The sequence below is a fragment of the Tiliqua scincoides genome, chromosome 2 (assembly GCF_035046505.1).
Source record: "Tiliqua scincoides isolate rTilSci1 chromosome 2, rTilSci1.hap2, whole genome shotgun sequence".
NCBI classification, from domain to species: Eukaryota; Metazoa; Chordata; class Lepidosauria; order Squamata; family Scincidae; genus Tiliqua; species Tiliqua scincoides.
This window is the reverse complement of record NC_089822.1, coordinates 265589646-265611435: the sequence shown is the minus strand read 5'-3', so window position 1 is coordinate 265611435 and position 21790 is coordinate 265589646. Positions and strand designations below refer to the sequence as shown.

At 47.1% G+C, this 21790-nt stretch overlaps 1 protein-coding gene and 1 pseudogene across 1 annotated transcript in view; both read right to left on the bottom strand.

Moving 5' to 3' along the window:
- Positions 1–21790, bottom strand: part of LOC136640324 (zinc finger protein 721-like) — a 37368-nt gene that overhangs the window by 12969 nt on the left and 2609 nt on the right. The window contains exons 3-5 of the mRNA XM_066615367.1: positions 20434–20602; positions 17963–19213; positions 17130–17905 (exon numbers count right to left, since the gene is read on the bottom strand). Coding sequence (XP_066471464.1) covers positions 17130–17905; positions 17963–19213; positions 20434–20602 — 2196 coding nt within the window. The remainder of the gene's footprint in view (positions 1–17129; positions 17906–17962; positions 19214–20433; positions 20603–21790) is intronic.
- Positions 4402–4521, bottom strand: LOC136643069 (5S ribosomal RNA; annotated as a pseudogene).

Genomic DNA, 21790 nt, shown 5'->3' with positions numbered 1-21790 from the left:
ATTTTGACCAAGCAATTATTGCACCTATGTGAAAAGAGACAGAAGTAGGGGACAGCAAACAGGATCTTGGAGGAGAAGAAGTGGGATCCTAGAGTTGAGTGGTAAATCACTCCACAGCATCTTGGAGCACTCAGATATGATAGACAAGGCACCTCCCTGCCCCACACCCAAATTGCACTGACTGGCCATCTGTAAGAAGTAGGCAATTTTTAGCAACTATCAGAGAGACCTGGAGTATGCATGCACAGACAGGTGAGTGTGTGGATGTGTACATCGTGTGAGGGTCCTCTCCTAAGGGTGTTGGAGTGACTGGGGACCCTTCTCTGTTGTCCATTGAACATCAGGAAGAAATTCTGGACAGTAAGAGCAGTTTGGCAGTGGAACAGATTGCCAAGGGAGGTGGTGGGTTCTCCATCATTGGAGATCTTCAAGCAGAGGCTCAACAGGTATTTGCTGGAGATGCTTAGGACGGGTTTGGACTAGATGACCTTATGGATCCCTCCCACTCTAAGATCCTCCACAATAGAAACTCCTGTCCTTTCTGGCGTAACTCAGTGCTGGTTAGGATGAGTCAACATAGTATATCTCTGCCATTCTGATCTCCTCGCCCGGAAGGCCATGGCAATAGCTTGGCTTCTGCATCTGCTTGGTGGGCCTGATATCTGATTTTTTTTCGTTCAGGGCCCAGACTTTGGAGAAGCTGCATACCTCACCAAGGAGAATTGGCTGGATCCAAGCCAGGAGGCACTACATGTGGACATCATGCTGGAGAATAAGGAGAATGTGACTTCTCTGGGGAATTCAGGATCCCTTTGCTGTTGTTTCATAGATGCCAAAACATACGGGTTACTGTTAACTTTTACCACTGTCAAGATACCCCAGGGGAATGGGTAGCCAGGGCCTCTCTGTACTGCCTCTGTGACAGAACTGAGCTGGGCCTAATTACCTATAGCAGTGCTTCCCAAACATTTTAGCACTGGGTTCCGCTTTTAAAAACAACAATCTGCTGAGACCCACCTAGCTTTACTAGCTTAAAAAAAAAGAGAGAGAGAGAGAGATCTAGAGAGAAATTAAATTTTGTATTTATTATTAGTAATTATTGAGAACAAATGTATTTTTCATGTTTTTCTCTTGGGTAAAATCTGTTCATCCTAAACCATCTTCTTAATCATTATGCAATATATACAATAATATACAAAACCAATAATATACAAAAACCTTGCTTTATTTTTAAAAGATAATTTTTTTATTTCGCTTTAAAGTAAAATATTTAAAAAAATATTTTTAAATTTAAAAAAATTATTTTGCTTTTATTTTTAAAAATTCTTTTCTCAAAAACTTCTTTATTTCTGTAATGGAAGATCTGAAGATCATCAGGCGTATAATGTGGTGTTGACAGCGATTCAACAGCTCTGAGAAGGGCAGGGATGGCTCTACAACTGCCATCTATCAAGGCCAATTGAGACTCTGATGGACACCTGAGCTTCATTTGACCTTGATGGGACTTTGAATGGTCATGGGCTAATGAGGTAGCTCACAGCTGAGCTGCATCTTGGACTTAACGGGACATACAGGAATAAAAGGCAGCTTCAGAAGGAGCAAAGACCCAAACCTATAGGACCCCAGACCTACGGGACACAGACGGACCAGAACCTACGGGAGAAGTCGGCAGGATTCTACATATCGGGTTACAGGACAATTTCCTAATGAGGCGTGTGCGAAGGGTGCACCTGTTTCCGGTTCATGTTGATGACAGCACCGACGTCCACGTCAATGTTCGTTATCTTCAGGCGCAAGGAGTTGGACAATTGCAGCTTATGTCTAAATTTGTTTTTGATTCCAACCATGGCTGAAAATCCAACCTCGCAGATGTACGAAGATGAGAAAGGGAGTAGTACCTTCAAGGCCTCGGTAGAGAGAGTTGGAAATGATCGTTGAGTAGATAGCCAAAACTGTATCAATTTTCCGCGGTTGAAATTCAGTTTTAATGCAGTGTCTTCAGCCAGATCAATGAGTTCTTCGTCAGCCTTTGTCGATATCCCAGTCATCAGGTTGCCCTGAAAGGGATTCGCAATCCAGCTCTTCTGCTGACACTTTTTCATTTCTTCCAAAAAGTAATAATTAAAATTCTCTTTCAATGTGTTCAAATGTGCAGAGATCTCCATGATTAGTCCATCAGCTGGTTTCACCTCGTTTTCGACCATAAAAGCTTGAAATGTTACAAAACAGTCATACTTGCGGTCTTCAACGTTCTTCTTCCACAAGACAAGTTTGTTGAGGAAGCCTTGAATTTTGTCATGAACTGCAAATACATCGGCTCCTTCCAAGCGCAAACTCAGCTCATTAAGTTTTGAAAACAGGTGTGCCAAGTACGCGAGGGCGAAGACGAACTCCTTGTCGCGCAACCATTTCCCTAAATTGCTTTTCTTGTCCAGAGACATCGCAATTTCTTTGCGGAGTTCCACAAGCCTTGTGAGCACCTTCCCCCTTGATAGCCAATGTGCCTCAGTGTGCAGGAGAAGTGGTTTGTGGGCTCTCCCCATCTCCTCGCACAGCTTTTCAAATACGCCTGACTGCAACGGTCTTGACTTTATGAAGTTCACTATTTTAATGGAAGTGTTCAAAACGTTTCTCAAGTTATCCGACAAAGACTTTGATACTAACGCTTCCCGGTGAATGTTGCAGCGAGTCCATGATGCATTTGGACAAACTTCGAGCACTCGAGCCACAACACCGCTCTTTTTACTGCACATAGCCCAGGCGCAGTCTGTACATATTCCAACACACTTCATCCAGTCCAAACCTTTCTTTTGCACATAAGTATCGAGGGTCTGGAATAGTTCCTCGCAAGTACCTTGAATAATTGGTTCACAGCACAACATATCTTCATGTGGTTCATTGTTCCATACGTAACGTACAAAAACAAGCAGATAGCACAAACCTCCCACGTCCGAGGATTCGTCGAGCTGCAGCGAGAAGAATGTACTCTCAGCAACTCTTTGGATCAGCAGATCTTCCACCCACTGGGACATTTCATTGATCCTGCGTGTGACGGTGCTATTGGAAAGAGGGATCGTTTCAACTTCTTTCGAGCTCTCCTCGCCAAACATAACTCCAACCGCATCTTTTATCGCTGGGAGCACCGAAGACTCTCCCGTTGTGTGAGGCTTACCGGCTTTTGCAATCTGCAAACTAAGAAGGTACGAGGCGTGCATTGCTTTCTCATTGATTGTGACGACAGACATTCTTTTTGGCGCTTCCACTTCTTCCAGCTTTGTTTGGAAAAACAGGATTGGCTGGTTTTGCAAATGGGGATGGTTCCTCTCAATATGCCGACGCAACTTGTTCGGGCACATGCTCTCGTTTGCCAGTACTTTGCAGCACACAACACACAAGGGCCGGGGATCTTCTTCATCTCCATTCCACGTAAATCCAAATTTTAAGTAGTCGGAATTATACTTTCTTCTCTTCACTCTTCTTCGTTTTGGTTGCTCTGAATTAATTGTTGAAGGCTCAATTTCATCCATTTCAATTGTCATTGTCGTTGTCTTCTTTGTCCACCACTTATCTATAGCACAGAAACTCCAATGATTGTCCCAATGGTTTCTAATACGAAATAATCCTGAGAGAAATGTCAGAATGTCAGAAATGTAATCAACTGAATGAGAAGAAGCAGATGAAAGAAAACTTTGGAAGAGTTGACCTCCCAGGTTGCCACCTGACTGGGAGGAACCTGGCCTCTTCTTGTGCCTTGTGTGCAAAGATCAGCAGGTGAAGCTTTTCAATGCACAGATGTTGGTGCCAGGTTGTTGGGGACTCTGGAGTAAAGCCCTGCATTTTGCTCCCATGGGCCCCTGCCTGCCCCCTAATGGTGAACTGCACACTATCACCAGCACTGAGGACTCAGGGGACCCCCAGCCAGGTGGGCTCTCCAATCAATGTGGGTCCTCAGCCAGGACCCTGCCTGGTCAAACTCTGAGGCCACCTCAATTGCAACAGCAACTGTTTAGATAATGTGCATCAAAGTGCTATTAAAAGGGCACAGTAAAAAAGCTGGCAGCCCCAATGAACTTCATTCTGACCTGGAAGATGACAAAGAAATTCTGTTGCACATGTTTATGGCTGCAAGCTTTAATTAGTTAAGCATCAGGGCTGTGATGTGCCATAAACCATTTCAACACATAGAGGAGGAGCTTTATCAGAATTTGATTCAGTATATTAAAAATAAAACAAAACACAGTCAGGGCACAACCCTAACCAACTTTCCAGCACCAAGGTAAGGGCAATGCAGCGCCAAGGTAAGGGAACAAACATTCCCTTATATTGAGGAGGGTCTTTGGTCTTGTCTGGGTCTTGTCGCATTGTGGTTGGCAACCTTCAGTCTCGAAAGACTATGGTATAAGCCTACAGCACCCGGTATTCCCAGGCGGTCTCCCATCCAAGTACTAACCAGGCCTGACCCTGCTTAGCTTCCGAGATCAGACAAGATCGGGCATGTGCAGGGTAACAGTTGCTGTCATCTTGTCGCATTGTGTTCTCAATAATGAGCGTATTTTTGTTGCCTGTCAGTGAGAAGGTCCAGAATAGACCGAAGACTACCAAGAAGTGGCTTGGGGAGTGGGCTTCATATGACCCACCAAAAATCAGGTCAGTATGGGAACTGCTGACCTATAGAATCCCTTTGCCTGACGGGCAGTTACCAAAGTGACCAAGCTGAAGGGAAGGGGGTTTGGCTCCATGGCAGAGCAGCTCCTTTACATGTAAAAGGTCCTGGATTCAGTCTCTGACAGCATCTTCAGCTGGGCTGGGAAAGACTCAGAGCTGCTGTCAGTGTAGACAGTATTGAGTCAAATGGACCAAGGGTCTGATGCTGCTTAAAGCAGCCTCCCATGCTCAGCCCTATGGCAATATCAAGGTTCTGCTAGCCATTCATGGATGTGGCTGGAGTGCAGGTTGGATACTGTGTCTTTGAAAGCTGCGTAACAGGCAGCAGAGGAAAAAACCCTGGCCCATCCAAGAAGCCAACTGACATAGCCTCCTTGGGAAGTGGATGGGCAGGGAAGTGGACAGGCAACTTGCTTCTATTGTGCCCACTCCCTGACTTGGACTGAGCAGAAGAGGGAGGAGAGGAAAGTGGCAGGCCAAAGCATCAGTCACTCAGTTCTTACTGGTACTATCAGTCCTAGAGCTCAGCCAAGCTGCTCAGAGTGGCAGAGATGTACTTTGCTGACTCATCCTAACCAGTGCCAACAAATCCCAGAAGGGAGGGGGAGTTTCTTTCATCCGGAAGGGTCCCAATTCACCCAGCATACTCGTATCCAAAGCTCCTCCTGTGTTAAGCAAAACTGTGCATAAGCAAGTTACCTGCAGATTTCTCTTCTCCTTGAAAATCCTGGAAAAATGGAGAATCCCCTTCTTCCAGTTGGGAAACGAAGGCAGGTTTGGGAAATTCCTCTGAGAAGGAAACAAGAAGGTGAGTCGCTTATGACTACAAAACACTAAGGCTTTCTGAAGAGAACTTATCCTATGCCCCCATCCCACAAGGGTGCAAAGTGAAACCAGAGAAGAGGCACGATCTCTAAACTCTCAGACATAAATATGCAGCAGAAACAGCTGGGTAGACCCTAAAGAATTGGCCTGGTTTATGTCAGTTGAAGCTCAGTGCTCATGGAATCTGGAATGAATCACTAGATGGGAATCCTGTTGGGGAGGTGAAACCAGCCACCTTTCTCTCATCCACCTATCAGCACAGCCTCAACCAGAGGGCCCAATTCCCCCCACCCCCTTTCCAACCCACTGACCTCCTCCTTCTATGGCAATTCCCTCTGTGCAAACAGAACACGGAATTTAAGCAAGCTGAGAAAGGATGTGGCTTTCTCCTGGCTCTTCGTTCCTCTCACTGGAGCAGCCATAGCTCAATGGTTGAGAGCCTGGTCTGTATGCCAGAGACCCCAGGATCCATCCCTAGCACCAACTCAAGGGAGGGCTGGGAAAAATTCTTGCCTGAAGCCCTGAAGAGCTGGTGTCAGTCAGTATAGATAGTACTGAGCTAGATGGGCCAAGGGTCTGGCTCAGGAGAAGGGGGTTTCCCTCTGTCCCCAAACTCCATGAATAAGCTTGTCTCACACAAGCTTAGGCTGGGAGGAAGGACTCCTTTAAGGTAAGACCCCTGCCTTTTTCTTGGCTGACCCAGACATAATATTTTGTCCTGAACAAAGTGGATTTTTCATAAGAGTGCTTAGATCAGATCAGTAAAGAAAACCAAGTGGAAGAAGACTCAGGGCACAACATCCCTAACCAGGTCTACTCAGAAGTAAGTTCTATTTTGTTCAATGGGGCTTACTCTCAGGAAAGTGTGGTTAGCATTGCAGCCTTAGACTGTTTCCCCCCCCCCCCCCCCGTTATGCTTAGATAACCAAATAGGGCTGGCAAACAGAGATTCCAAAGGCCTGTGTTGGCACCACAAGAGACTGTTCCAGATGGTGTTATGTTATGTGCCTACTATATGTCCCTCATGGGAAGATAAAATATAATCTTGAGTCTCAGCAACACTTCTACTTCTAAACTCAAAACCTCCCAGGTGAGCAACTAGACCAGACTTCCCTCATGCCTCCAGCACAACAGGCCAGTCAGTCCAGTGTCTCTCTGGTGACATCAAGCGCAGGAGCCAGGTAACCACATCCCATGCAGTTGAGACTAAGTAAGGCTATGTTCATTTTTCAGCTTCTAGAGCTAGAAGCTTTGTGAAAAGCTAACGCGACTCTAGCGTGCTGGAAGTAGGGAAAAAAAGCTAGAAGCGCTAGAGAGTTATGGTTTTTTCCCCCTAGTTCCAGCAAGTTACGCTTCTTTTTCACCTTCTAGCTTGCTCACCATGCTAGCCATCTCTCCTGAGAGCTCAGTGCTAGAAAACACGGAAAATCCATGAAACGCTAGAAAATCCATGAAAAACGTTGTTAAATTGCTCTGGTCTGAGGATACAACTAGGTGCAGCCATTTTGTACGGCGAATAAGTGAGACAGTGGAGAAGGACCTTTTGAACTAGGATAAACGAAGCCATCCATTTTCAAGATCTTAAAAGCATTCTATAGAAATTAATCACTTTCAGTAACTTTAATAACTATAAGGCAATGACCAAGTGTTGTGAAAACACCCTGAAGTAAGTTCATCCCCATTTTAGTTCCATTTTTTAATGAATCACATCTCTAGTATGCTAGCAACCTCATTTCTGGCTATTTTCAATCTGAAAAACAAATGCAGCCAAAGCCATGATTCCATGGGGAGAAGTGGCAGGACAATCTGATCCCCCATAATTCCTCCCCTTTAAGGCCTGGTCCTGCACTTCCTACCACTTAATGGGGAAGAAACACAATAATGCAAATGATGAGTTGTGTACACCCTGCTTTTCATCTTCCAAGAGGGCAAGCTGAGCTCTGCAACCTTCTGGTGATGTGTTCCTGCCCCACATGTTCGATTGCTACAGAGCAATTTTGCCAGGAGAAACAAGAAGATCAACAAGTGCTATGGTTCCTGCCCACCAGGGTGAAAGGGCATCCTTACCCAGAGAGGCCATGATCCTGTAAATCTCCAGCATGACATCCCAGTACAGGGCCCTCTGGCCTGGATTCAGCAGAACCCACTCCTCTGCGGTGAACTGAACAGCCACTTCTTCGAAGGACACTGGACCCTGCAGAAAGAAATTATGCGCTCCTCACAAGTCATTTCTCCACAACATCCCCTGCCTGCCCTTTTATGCACCTCTTGCAAGGTGAAGTGGGAAGACCTGGGCATTTCCCTGCAGTGAATTCGGCAACATTTGAGCAGTTGGGTGCCCATTTTCCTTCTCCTTTTTGTAAGGGAACACACGCCAGCCCCCTGCTTGGGGCCCTGAAGGAAAAGGCCACGGCCCTCATGGAGTGATCACATCTACAGCATCAACGGCCAAAGATGGGAGGCAGGACATCTTGCCTGCTTTTGAAAAGCGGTCTAAGCAATGTTAGTAGACTGTCAGCGCAAGCCAATGCATGTCTGTTCAGAACTAAGCCCTACTGGGTTCAATGAGACCGACTCCTGGACAAGAGTGCATTTAAACTGTGTGAATGTTTAAAGTCACATACATCAGGCTTTGGGGGAAGAAAAACAGGCTGCTGGAGTTCTCTCTGTAAGGCAGTGATTCCCAAACTATGTGCCACGGCACTCAAGAGCTTTGTGGTAAATTCACAGAGCGCCATGGGAGGGTGCTATGGGATGTTGTCCCAGCATCCTCTTCTTACCAGCTGTCCCTGGCACTGCCATCTTGAATCATGGGAGATCTTATGAAAATTGCACAACATCTTGCACAATGATGCCACAGCAACACAGTACCATGATTGCAGGGAGCCATGGATGCGATACGTTTGGGAACTGCTGCCCTAAGGAGATGCGGAGCTCTTTTGGGTCACCTTGGAGGCTACAAAATGCCACAATTATTCTATATTTTTCTACTCTTGTTTATGCAGGTATGGAGTTCTTTTTTACTGCACACGTACTAAACATGTGTCACTGCCTTAAGCGGGGCACAGCCTGAGTATCTCAGGAGGCTCTTGGGTTGCTGATGAAGCCTGAGCCCCCATGCTGGGACAGCCTATGTGTGCTTGCTTGATGCGTCCTTCCCATTAAGTTGGGTGTGTAATTAGAGAGAGAAATTCTCAACTCCAGGGAATATTTGACAATATGTGACAACAGGCAAATAAGAAGGGGGGCAATTATGATACTCTGCTAATCAACTGGTTGGTCTCCCAACTTTTACACCCACTGTTCTGTGCAGGGTCATAAGAACATAAGAACAGCCCCACTGGATCAGGCCATAGGCCCATCTAGTCCAGCTTCCTGTATCTCACAGCGGCCCACCAAATGCCCCAGGGAGCACACCAGATAACAAGAGACCTCATCCTGGTTCCCTCCCTTGCATCTGGCATTCTGTCATAGCCCATTTCTAAAATCAGGAGGTTGTACATGCACATCATGGCTTGTAACCCATAATGGATTTTTCCTCCTGAAACTTGTTCAGTCCCCTTTTAAAGGCATCCAGGCCAGACGCCGTCACCACATCCTGTGGCAAGGAGTTCCACAGACCAACTACACGCTGAGTAAAGAAATATTTTCTTTTGTCCGTTCTAACTCTCCCAACACTCAATTTTAGTGGTTGTCCCCTGGTTCTGGTGTTACGTGATATCCTTGGTTCTTGGATATCTTGCAGTACCAAAAGCTGCAAGAAAGAAACAGGCTCTTGCAGGCCCAGAAAAAAGGAGGAGGCTCCTTCCTTAGCTGTTTCTTCAGCATTGCCCTGGGGATCTGCCCCTTACCTGAGCAGGCTGCAGTGTTGCTGATTCTGCTCCATGCCAAAGAGGAAATAGTCTGGAATGTGCCCCTGAAGCCATCCCACTGCCTGTGAGGAAGACAAAGGTGATGGGAAGGCATTTACCCTAGAGGCCTTTTTGGCATTTCAGTTCCCTATGCAATTTGAAATCCTCTCCCTATTTGGTCCATTGCTCTGGTTCTGATCCAGAAATGCCTGAGTAGGGTGAGCCTCACAAGGCTTGATTGATTTTCTTCTACTTGTCTGTCCCTCTTCCTCCCCCCTCTGCCTTCTAAATCTAGGAAATCTCCTTCCAAAACATGCTTCTGCAAAGCTTTTCCAGCCCCACCAAAAGACCTGTTTTCCTCACATAAAAACATAATTTGGCCCACTGGATCAGGCCAAAGGTCCATCTAGTCCAGCTTCCTGTATCTCACAGTGGCCCACCAAATGCCCGAGGGGGCACACAAGACAACAGACACAACCTGCGTCCCAGTGCCCTCCCCTGCATCTGGGGACTGCCTCCCCTAAACTATATTTCTCAGTGCCTTGGTTCAATCCTTCTGCTGCTGCTTTTCAGCATGAAGACAGGTACCTTATTGAATCCAGGTGATGTCCTGTAACTGGGATTGTGAGAACTGATGGGGGGGGGAACCTGGATTTGGAGATGCAGGGGGGTGGAGGATGGTTGGATGTTGAGGAGCTCACCCTGCTTCACACTCCTGAGTCCCTTCATCTAAGAGATCAAATTTGCAACTCTGTACACACCTTCCTGGGAGTAAGCCCCATTGAACACAATATGACTTACTTCTGAGTAGATCTGCAGAGGAAAGTGCTGCAACTAATGAACTCTCTACCCCTTCTGGATCAGGCACAGATGCTGGAAGGACCCTTTCCAGCTGCAACATATAACTCTCTTTCTTACCATTTAGATCCCACCTGCCTCTGTTAAAACCAGGCACAGAAAAGCTTACAACAGGTCCAAGCAGTGAAAGGTCATGTTCAATGTATGGAATGGTTCAAAATTAAAGCACAGTTAAAATAACAGAAACCCATCTAAGACCAGCTCCAAAACAGAAAAGTTTAGCATGCAGATGGAGGGGACTGTTCCATTTTTTTCTCCTCGCATCTCCTCCCACTTTCCCTGCACTGGTTGGGCTCTGTACCTGGGCTTCTCTTCCCACCTGGGGGCTTCTCTCCCACCCACCAAGTTTTCCTCTTGGTGCAGCCTGGGACTCCTGCAGAGCCTTTCCTCCCTCTGCAGCCTGGGACTCCCTCTTTCCCCCAGCTAGCTTGGACTCACCACCAGATCCAAGAAAGGGCTGCAGACCTCGTGCAGGTGGGCGGGAGAAGAAAGGAAGGGGGCGCAGGAAGTGACTTCCCATTCATTCTCCCCCCTCCCCACATTTTCCCCTCTAGGAATCTGCAGTCACCACTTTTAACCCTTACAGGGCATCTCTAAAGAAAACCAGGACTGGTCCTTTGCAGATGAATTGAAGTTTTGAGCCCCCCCCCCCAACTCCCAGGCAAAATGGAAGGCACATCAGCTCCCCAAGCCCAAGAAGCAGCATCCAAAGCAACACCTGACCCAGGTTTTGTGGGCATCTCACGTTGGCTCTGAATGCAGGACTAGAACTGGGGCGTGGAAACTGCAGAGAAGCGGATGTCAGCCAGACATGGGGAAGAAGGTCCTACCTGCACTGGCTGTGGGGCACTGGATCAGTCTGCCTCATGCAGTTCTGGACTCTCCCTTGCTGGAGGTTTGTGCACAGAAGCCAGATGGTCTCCTGTCTGTGATGCTGTAGTTGCCTGCCCAGAGGAGGGGGTTGGACTAGATGACCTCTAAGAAGCCTCCCAACTCTGACTTTCTGTTGCTTCTCATTCTAACCGTGCTCACCGCAGCATCAAGGAACGTCTTAGCATCATCCATCAGCAGGTGGAATTTCCAGGTTCCAAACTTCAGTCCCACATGCATCCCTTTCACACGGTTTTTCGAAGCATGTCTTGCAGCTTCACCTCCCAGTGGAGCAGGAGGACGAGTTAAACCTGCCAGAAGACCCTGGACATCAAGCACAATCTCTGTGCGCCCTGCAAGTTTTTCCTGGGTGTTTCAAACCCCTCCCTGAAACATATCTGAGACCAACTATCTCAGCAGTGGGACCTACCACTCTCCCACCATAGTCCAGTTGAGCAATGCCCCGGGGGCCAAAGATTGACCCGTATGGGCACATTGAAGCTGTGCCCAGTGCTGAAGTGGACAAAGGCATCCTACTCTTCCAGGTTTCACAGCAGTGTGCAAGGAGCACAATTGAGGGGGACGATCCGCTTCTCATTCAAGTGAATGGGAAGCAGATCAATCCAGCTTATGTAGGCAGCAGGCTGGAGGCAGCAGAAGCAGACCTGGAGTGAAAGGCACCCCTCGGATGCCTCACAATGTGCCACTGAGGCAACCCACATCAGGTGGCTGCGTGGATGGGCTAGTGCTGCACATGGGTCAGGCCAAGGGGACCAGTTCATTCCAGCATCCAGTTTCCCACAGTGACCCATCAGCTCATGGCCCATGAGCAGGAGAGAAAGGCACGTGTTTCTCACGTCCCTACTCACAACTGGCATTCACAGGCATAGTGCGGGCGTAGAGTGTGGAGGAAGCACACAGCCACTATGACTAGTAGGCATTGCCAGACCTGTTCTCCGTAAATGTGCCCATAACCCTTTTAAAGCTATTGACGCTCGGGGCCATCACTGCCTTGTGGTAAAGAGTTCCACAGGTTAAATTATATTACATGATGTGTGAAGAAGTAACTCCTGCTGCCCATCCTAAACCTCCCACAGATCAGTGACTGAATGGCGCTGAACCTGAAGATATTGCATCGCCACTGGGCCTTGTATCCATTTCCAGACGGGTGAACGGACCTGTGACTGACTTTTCCTCCAGAAATTTGTCCAATCCCCTTTTAAAGGCATCTTGGCCAGACGCCATCACCCCATCCTCTGGCAGGGAGTTCCACAGACTAATTACACTCTGGGTAAAGAAATATTTTCTTTTGCTTGTTCTAACTCTCCCAACACTCAATTTTAGTGGATGTTCCTTGGTTCTGGTGTTGTGTGAGAGGAAGAACACCCCTCTATCCACCCCCTGAATAACTTGGTACATCTCAATCATGTCCCATCCTGTTCCCCCCTGCCTTTTTTCTAGACCAGTGGTTCTCAAACCTTTTTTCTAGACCAGTGGTTCTCAAATTTTGAGGGAGCTTTACTCCCTCCATAAGTCTTTGTGGGGGATGGGCTAGGGCAGCTCTTGCTATTGCAGAGCTGAGCTTGGTCTGAGCTCTTTGGGGATGAAATGTCTAGATCAGTGGTTCTCACACATTTAGCATCGGGACCCACTTTTTAGAATGAGAATCTGTCAAGACCAACCGGAAGTGACATCATCAAGCAGGAAAATTTTTTACAATCCTAGGCTGCAAAGCTACCCACACTTACCAAGGAGTAAGTCACATTTCCTGTTAAAAGAATATAATATACATAGTAGTTTGTTAAAAGTACAGGTCTGTAACATTTCCCCTAATGCAGTTACATCCCATGGTAGCATCAAGTCTAATCTATTAAAAATAAAATATTGAAATGAATGAGGACCCACCTGAAATTAGCTCACGACCCACCTACTGGGTCCCAACCCACAGTTTGAGAAACATTGGTCTAAACACTTCAGGTGAGCCAGGGGTGCATATCCAAACTTCTTCTTAGATATCCCTGGCTCTTAACTTTTACAATTAGCCAAAGAGCGAAGACTACAGCTCTATCCATTGCTGCCTATCTCAGGCAAGGTGATATTCCTTGTGATAGCAGGGCTCAGATGAATAAACCAATCACCAAGTACATTCTTAGCATGTATTCTCCAGGCTGCTCCCAGCTCCTACAGGCTCTGAGATGCCTCCAAATACAGGGACGCGGCTTCGAGACTCTGGTGAGCTACATGTTCTGGTAGTATGACTGAGTGGTTAGGCTGGATTAAGATTGTTGCTAAAAGTCACACCACAGGGACCTTTAGATTGCAGGTGGCACAGAGGCATGGACCACACAGAAAGCAGGCAGACACAGGCAGGAATACTGTATGAACAATGATTTATTAAGAAGTTATTTCAGCTCTCAGCAGAATAACCATACCAGATATAAACACAACAACTGGGTAGCAATCCTTTCAAGCGCTCCCAGAACCAGTGACATAACTAGAGAGGGGTGCAAAGCACTAAGTTTTTCAGGGAGCCTCAGCGCGGTGTGCAAGCAGCCCCTCTCCCTTCCCTTCAGAGCCAATCTTGGGCAGGGGGAGCAAAATGGAGGCATTTGCCTTCCTTGAGCGTTCAAGGGAGGCCTGGGCCTTCGCCTCCGTTTTGCTCCAACCAGCCAGAATGGCTCCAAAGGGAAGGGGGAGGTGCCGCTTGCACACCATGGTGAAGCTCCCTGCAGAACTTAAAAGTGCTTTGCCCCCCTCTAGCTACGCCACTGCCCACAACAAACCCTTGTCACCTTACCGGCATCAGTCCAAAGGACTGAGCCTCGAATGAGGTTCTCTTTCCTCTTGTGCACCTTACTCACGGAAGATTCTAGCGGCTTGCTACACTACACATGATGAGCTGCTGCCCCACTTTACTTCAGAACTGCAGTCTTCATTCAGGTCTGAGGCAATTTAAAGAGGCAGGAAGCTGTTTAACCCTTTATACAAGGCTTCCTGCGGCAACTCAGGGCCCAATCCTATCCAACTTTCCAGTGCTGGTGCAGCCGCAATGCAGCCCTTAGGAAAGAGAACAAACATCCCCTTACCTGGAGGGGATGCCTCTGTAGTTGCCCTCCTACCACAGGACTCCTACCATGCACCATTGGCCTGGCTGCACCAGCACTGGAAAGCTGGATAGGATTTGGCCCTCAATCAGTCAAACAACATCAGAAACACACATAAAGGAACGCTTTAAACATTTTTCTAACACCCCTCCCCTTTTGCTTCCTTCTCTCTTGAGATAAGTATCAATAATCCTGGGGTAAGATTTTATTTCCACAACAGGATGAACCCAGTTCCATTTGTGCTCACACAGACACAAGCCTGTAATCTACATGGTTTATTTAAGGATAAAGTTAAGGTTACACATCTTTAAGAAAGGCAGCAGACACTTCAAGAGACTTCACACAAACAAAAGCAAGAAAGTGGAGCTTCCTAAGCTGATCCTCACACTCAGCAAGTATTCAACCTCTGAGCATAAGCAGAGGATTGACCGCTCATCTGTTCTCCCACGTCTGAGTCAAACAGGGGTCCATGCTTGACGTTATGGGGAAATGCCCTAAAAAGCTCCCAATTGAAGGGTGCCTTTATACACCAAAGGGCACAATCCTAACCAACTTTCCAGCACTGGCACAGCTGTGCCAATGTGGTGTGCACTGCATCCAGCAGTGTGGTGTGCACTGCATCCACGGAGGCCTCCTCAAGATAAGGACGTGTTTGTTACTTTACCTGAGGGCTACACTGCAGCTAGGTCAGTGCTGGAAAGTTGGTTAGGATTGGGCCCAAAGGCGGTTTTCATCCAGTCAGGGGACAAACCTGTCAAAAGCCCTGACAAGATGATTCAACACCTAGTGGTCACTCTTGGTCACACACTCCAAGCCCTCCCAAATAGAAGACACAAATGCAGTTAAGTTCCCAGTTAAGGTGTCCTTGGCTACCAGGCAGAAACTCAGCCTTCATCTTGCATTGCCCTGGCCAGGAATGCAAGAGGAGCTCACAAAATGGAGTCCGACCTGGGCCTAGATTTCCTTTATTTTACAGAGATGCAGTGGGTACATTATCAAAGTGGGTGAAAAGGGCTCCTGGGTCTGGATTCAGGAGGACTGGCAAACTCCAGACCCATTCAGGAAAGGGAAGTTCAACCCAAACTAGATCAGGTTCAATGCCTACTCCTGCATTCCACCCGCTGCCCCTTATCAATATTTCACCCATATGGATGACGCTTTGTCCTGTTTGCTCTTACCCATTCCACGGCTGTTCCCAGGCACTGATCTAACGCCCAGAAAACTTCGTTGTCGTCAGCTAAAAAGATGCTGAGCTTCTCCTTCTGATTTCTCACTCTAAATCTTCCAAATGACCTCATCTCGTGAACCAGTGGTTCACATAGATGAGAAACCCCAGAGGGCATAAGGTTGCAACCCTCCCATATAACAGTTATCTCTGGGTGGAGCAAAGATACCCTGGAACCATCTTCTGGAATCTACCCACCAATAACTACCAGTCTAGTGTTGAGAGCAACACTATGGCAAACAGTTTTAAGAATATAGAACACAAGAAAAGCTCTGCTGGATTCGGCCAAATGAGGGCCCATCCAGTTCAGCATCTTTTTTCCCCACAACGGCCCATAGTGGCCTGTTAGAAGGCCACAAGCAGAAGCAAGAGGCATGTGTCTCTCTTCCCAGTGGTCCTCTGTAACTGGGATTTGGAGGCACCCTGCCACTGAACCCAGAGCTCCCACAGAGCCATCACGACTAGTAGCCATTGACAGACCCATCCTCTATGAACATGTCCAACCCTCTTGTGACCTCCTCTTCGTCTCCCAAGGAGGCAGCTCACCATCAAAATTATTTCTGTAGGCCACGCTCAGAAATGAGAGATAGATGGGTGCTCTTCAGCACAGGGACTCATTTGGTCAATGTTCAGTGCCCTTGTGTTGCCTCTGTAACAGAGGGAACACAAGAGCTCTAGGAGGACCCTTCTGGACAGTGTTCTCTCCAAAATAATGGTCAGTCATAATGCTTACACTGACAAAGCCACTCCTCAGGCTTACATCACCCTTGCTGACACCACAAGTACAGACTCTGGCCCTTTAAGTGGCAACTTCTCTTTCAGTCACAGGGAATGGAAAGCTAGGATGTCTGAGTTCCCAGCCCACTTGTTGCTTCAGGAGCAGGATGGGATCCAGGGCTCTAAGCTATGGGTGGTGACAGGGGAGGGAAGAAGGGCGGATCTGGCCAGGGGTGGGGGCGGGTTCAGTGGCTCACACCAATTCCAACCCCCTTTCTGGGTCTGATCTCTCTTCACAGATCAACGCGAACTTGTGTCACTGAGGGCGCAATCCAAACCAACTTTCCAGCACCAACATAAGGGCAATGCAATTCCAAGGTAAGGGAACAAACACTGCCTTACCTTGAGGAAGTCTCCATGACTACCCCCCAACCGCAGGATGTAGCACGTGCCCCACTGGCACAGCTATGCCAGTGTTGGAGAGTTGGTTAGGATTGCGCCCTGATTGAGACTGAGATCAGATTGTGCACTGATCTGACCCACCAACTCTGATGCTTACCCCAGGGCAAAGGGACAAATGTTTCCTTACCCCAAGACCTCCAGCAGCCAAAACTCTCACAGGATACAGCAGAGGTCATGCCACCCCTGCTACATCACCATATGTAGAATTAGTTAAGACTGGGTCTAATTTCCAAGCAATAACACAATTCCTAGTGTGGATTTTTGGATGTGCAGGGACGTTGGTGCTCTGACTGATGCTCTTCCACACAAAGCATTGGTGTGATTTTCATCTTGCATATGTAGCTTTACGTGCCTTAAGTCTACCCATATAGTAAAGGTTTTACCAAACTTTTAAATTATTTCTCTCTGGAGTGAATTTGTTCATAAGATGTAAGGGCTGAACAGTGATGGAAGATCTTTCCACATTCAAGGAACTTAATATGGTTTCTCCCTTGTATGAGTTCTTACATGCCGAGACAGATGTCCACTATGAATGAAGCTCTTTTCACACACCAAGCACTTGTATGGCTTCTCCCCTGTGTGTGATCTTTCATGCATAGTTAGGCTTTCCCTCCTACTGAAGGTTGTCCCACAAATGAAGCACTGATATGGTTTCTCCCCTGTGTGGATTCTTCCATGCGCTTTCAGGCTTGAACTCGTAAAGAAGCTCTTTTCACACACCAAACACTTGTATGGTTTCTCCCCTGTGTGGGTTCTTTGATGCACAGTCAGGGTACTGTTGTCACTGAAGCTCTTTCTACACTCCAAGCATTGATATGGTTTCTCCCCTGTGTGGACTCTTCGATGCACAGTAAGGTTTGCTATTCGGCTGAAGCTCTTTCCACACTCCAAGCATTGATATGGTTTCTCCCCTGTGTGGGTTCTCTGATGCACAGTCAGGCTTTTTCTTATACTGAACCTCTTCCCACACTTCAAGCATTTGAATGGTTTCTCCCCTGTGTGTGTTCTTTGATGTGCAATCAGTCGTGATTTCACAATGAAGCTTTTTGCACACTCCAAGCATTTATATGGCTTCTCCCCTGTGTGGGTTCTTTCATGCAAAGTCAGACTATCGCTTCTACTAAAGGTTGTCCCACACTTGAAACATTTATATGGTTTCTCCCCTGTGTGGATTCTTTCATGCATCTTCAGGCTTGAACTTGCAGTGAAGCTCTTTTCACACACCAAGCACTTGTATGGTTTCTCCCCTGTGTGGATTCTTTGATGCATAGCCAGGTATCTGCTGTGACTGAAGCTCTTCCCACACTTCAAGCACATTTGTTTCTCCCCTGTGTGGACGCTTTGATGCACAGTAAGATTTGCTAATTGGGTGAAGCTCTTTCCACATTCCAAGCATTTATATGGTTTCTCCCCTGTGTGGGTTCTTTCATGCACAATAAGGTTTGCTATTTGGCTGAAGCTCTTTCCACATTCCAAGCATTTATATGGTTTCTCCCCTGTGTGGATTCTTTCATGCACAATCAGGCTTCTTCTTTCATTGAACCTCTTCCCACACTTCAAGCATTTGAATGGTTTCTCCCCTGTGTGTGTTCTTTGATGCGCAATCAGGCGTGAATTCACAATGAAGCTTTTTCCACACTCCAAACATTTATATGGTTTCTCCCCTGTATGGATTCTTTCATGCACAGTCAGGTGTGAACTCACAATGAAGCTCTTTTCACACACCAAGCACTTATGTGGTTTCTCCCCTGTGTGTGAACTTTCATGTACAGTCAGACTATATCTCCTACTGAAGGTTGTCCCACACTTGAAACATTTATATGGTTTCTTCCCTGTGTGGGTTCTTTCATGCACAGTCAGACTATCACTCGTACTGAAGGTTGTCCCACACTTGAAATATTTATATGGTTTCTCCCCTGTGTGGGTTCTTTCATGCAGGCTATCACTCTTCCTGAAGCTTTTATACGGTTTCTGTCCTGTGCAAGTTATTTGATGCACAGTCAGGGTATCGTTCCTTTCGAAGCTCTTTTCACACTCATGGCATTTATATGGCTTCTCTCCTATGTGGTTTCTTTGATGTATTCTCAGTTGTGACTTACAGGTGAAGGTGTTTGCACATTGAGGGCATTTTTCCTTCCTCTTCCCAGTCTCTTTTTCTGAATTGAGTGCACCAGCATAGAAATTCTCACCTTGATGAGCATCAGATTTAATTATGCATGTCTCTGTCTGGTTTCCCTCCTGCTTCTTTGATCTTTCCTGATTCGCAGCTTTCTCCCTCGTGTGTATCTTTTTATGGGAATCAAGATGCCTGCTTGTACTGAAACTCTCTCTACACTCAGAACATTTAAATGATTCCTTCCCTGTGTGGATTTTAATGTTGGGTATACAACTGCTTGATTCCCCATGTAAAAGATGCTTATTCCTTCCCTTCCCTTTGTGATGCTGCTGTTGAACTGGGATTTTGTGAATGTCATGACCCCAGCAAACAACAGGGTTCATCCTCCAGACAGGTGTTGGGCTTTGCCCCTGCCTCCCTGTCCCGTCTCTAAAAGTCACTTCCTCTATGTCAAGGGCAGCCATTTCTAGTGATACCCCAAGTGGCTCCCTCTGATCTTCACTGTCTTCTCCATCGCTTCCTGGAACAGAGAGAGAATCTTGATTATCAATGCAATAGACTAGAGAAACAGAGGTTCTCTGTTACACCCCTAGGCATGTATAGTAAGTAAACCCCAGTGGATTGAGTAGCACTGATTTCCAATTAGCTATTGTGAAAAGAAGGGGAAAAGTGGCTGAGTGACTGTTGCAACCCAATCCAGTCATCGTGATGGAGGCAGCTTTTCTGCAGTTTCTTGACTGGTAGGTGAAGAAGGGACAGTGATTTGTTATGGAAAGTCAGGTTTGCAAAGCCTTCCCCAGACAAGCTCAGGCTGAGAGGAAGGTCTCCTTTAAGAGGTAAGACATCCCTGCCTTTCCCTTGGCTGACCTGCGCATAAAACCTCATCCTGAACAAAGCTGTTTTTCACTATAACAGAGGGTGCTAACATCTGGTCACTAAAGAAGACCAAGAGAAGGAAGACTTAAGCTGGGTTTTTTTTCCCTCCATTAGGCTTAGGCGGCAATCCTATGCACACTTTCTTGGAAGTAAGCCCCATTGAAAGCAATGGAACTTACTGAGTAGACAAGAATAGGATTGTGCTATGAGATAATCAGATAGGGCTGGCAGACAGGGTCCAAAGGCCTTTGTTGGCACCACTAGAGACTGTCCACAATGGAATCAGCCACAAGCCTTAGGGGGTGATCCAGCATATATTATGTGCGTCCTATGCTGCCCTCATGGCTAACTAAATATAATCTTGAGTCTTGGCTCCTACTTAAACTCAAAACCTCCCAGGTGAGTAAACAGACCAGACTTCCATCATGCCCCCAGTGCAACAGGCCAGTCACAATCCAGCATCTCTCTGGTGAGATCAGGCGCAGGACCCAAGTAACCACACCCCATGCAGGTCAGATAAAAATTCATGTTTCTGCAGACGAGAAAACAGTCCTCTCCAGTAGGACCTGGTGCTGGACATATCACCAATTAATGGGGAAGAAACACAGTAAGTCAGAAGAAGGAGAATGATGAGTGAGAATTGGGAGCAGTTACAAGCAACCCTGTTAGCAGGCCTGGCATCTTCCCAAGGACATTAGGTACTTTTCACAATCAAGCTCTATATGCAGGAATGTACATCCTGCTTTTTGTCCAAGTTCAGTTCTTTGATAGCGAGGCACAGCCAGCATCTCCTGGGCACAAGCTCCAGTCCCACACACCCCATTGCTACAGTGCAATCCTGACAAGGAAAAACAAGATCAGCACCTGCTTTGGTTCCTGCCCACCAGGGAGAAAGGGCATCCTCACCCAGAGAGGCCACGATCCTGTAATTCTCCAGCATGACATCCCAGTACAGAGCCTTTTGGTCTGGATCAAGCAGAGCCCACTCCTCCTCTGTGAAGTGCACAGCCACCTCCTCGAAGGACACCAGACCCTGAAGAAAGAAATTATCTGTTCCTCAAAAAAAATGTCTCCACCACAGCCCCTGCCTGCCCTTTTATTCACCACCTGGAAAGCAGAATGAAGTGGGAGGACCTGGGCATGTCCCTGCAGTATATTCAGTAACATTTGAGCAGTTGGGTACCCATTTTTCTTCTCTTTTTTTCTGAGGGGGCCAGGTGAGTCCCATACAAAACTTGGGGCCCTGAAGGAAAAGGCCCTCATGGCGTGATCACAGCTACGATATCAATGACCAAATGTGGAAAGCAGGCCTGTGATTGAAAATGGGTCTAGGCAACGTTAGCAGGCTGCCAGCACAATCCTAGGCGTGTCTACTTAGAAGAAAGTCATAAGAACATAAGGTCCATCTAGTCCAGCTTCCTGTATCTCACAGTGGCCCACCAAATGCCCCAGGGAGCACACCTGATAACAAGAGACCTGCATCCTGATGCCCTCCCTTGCATCTGACATAGCCCATTTCTAAAATCAGGAGGTTGCACATACACATCATGGCTTGTAACCCGTAATGGATTTTTCCTCCAGAAACTTGTCAACTCCCCTTTTAAAGGCATCCAGGCCAGATGCCATCACCACATCCTGTGGCAAGGAGTTCCACAGACAGACCACATGCTGAGTAAAGAAATATTTTCTTTTGTCTGTCCTAACCCTCCCAACACTCAATTTTAGTGGATGTCCCCTGGTTCTGGTATTATGTGAGAGTGTAAAGAACATCTCTCTATCCACTCTTTCCTTCCCGTGCATAATTTTGTGTGTCTCAATCATGTCCCCCCTGAGGCGCCTCTTTTCTAGGCTGAAGAGGCCCAAACATCGTAGCCTTTCCTCATAAGGAAGGTGCTGCAGCCCAGTAATCATCTTAGTTGCTCTCTTTTGCACCTTTTCCATTTCCACTATGTCTTGCATTGAATGAGACTAACTCCCAGGTAAGATGGCATAGGATTGTAGTCTGTGCTAATGTTTACTGTCACCTATATCAGGCTTTTTTGGGGGGGAAAAACAGGCTGCTGGAGTTCTCTCCCTAAGTCAGTGGTTCCTAAACTATAAGACACAGTGCCCAAGGGTGCTGCAGCAAACTCATAAGGGCACTGCAGGATGTCCCTAGAGCAGTGGTTCTCAAACTGGTGGGTCGTGACCCACCAGTTCGTGTAACACTTCCCCCGTCCCT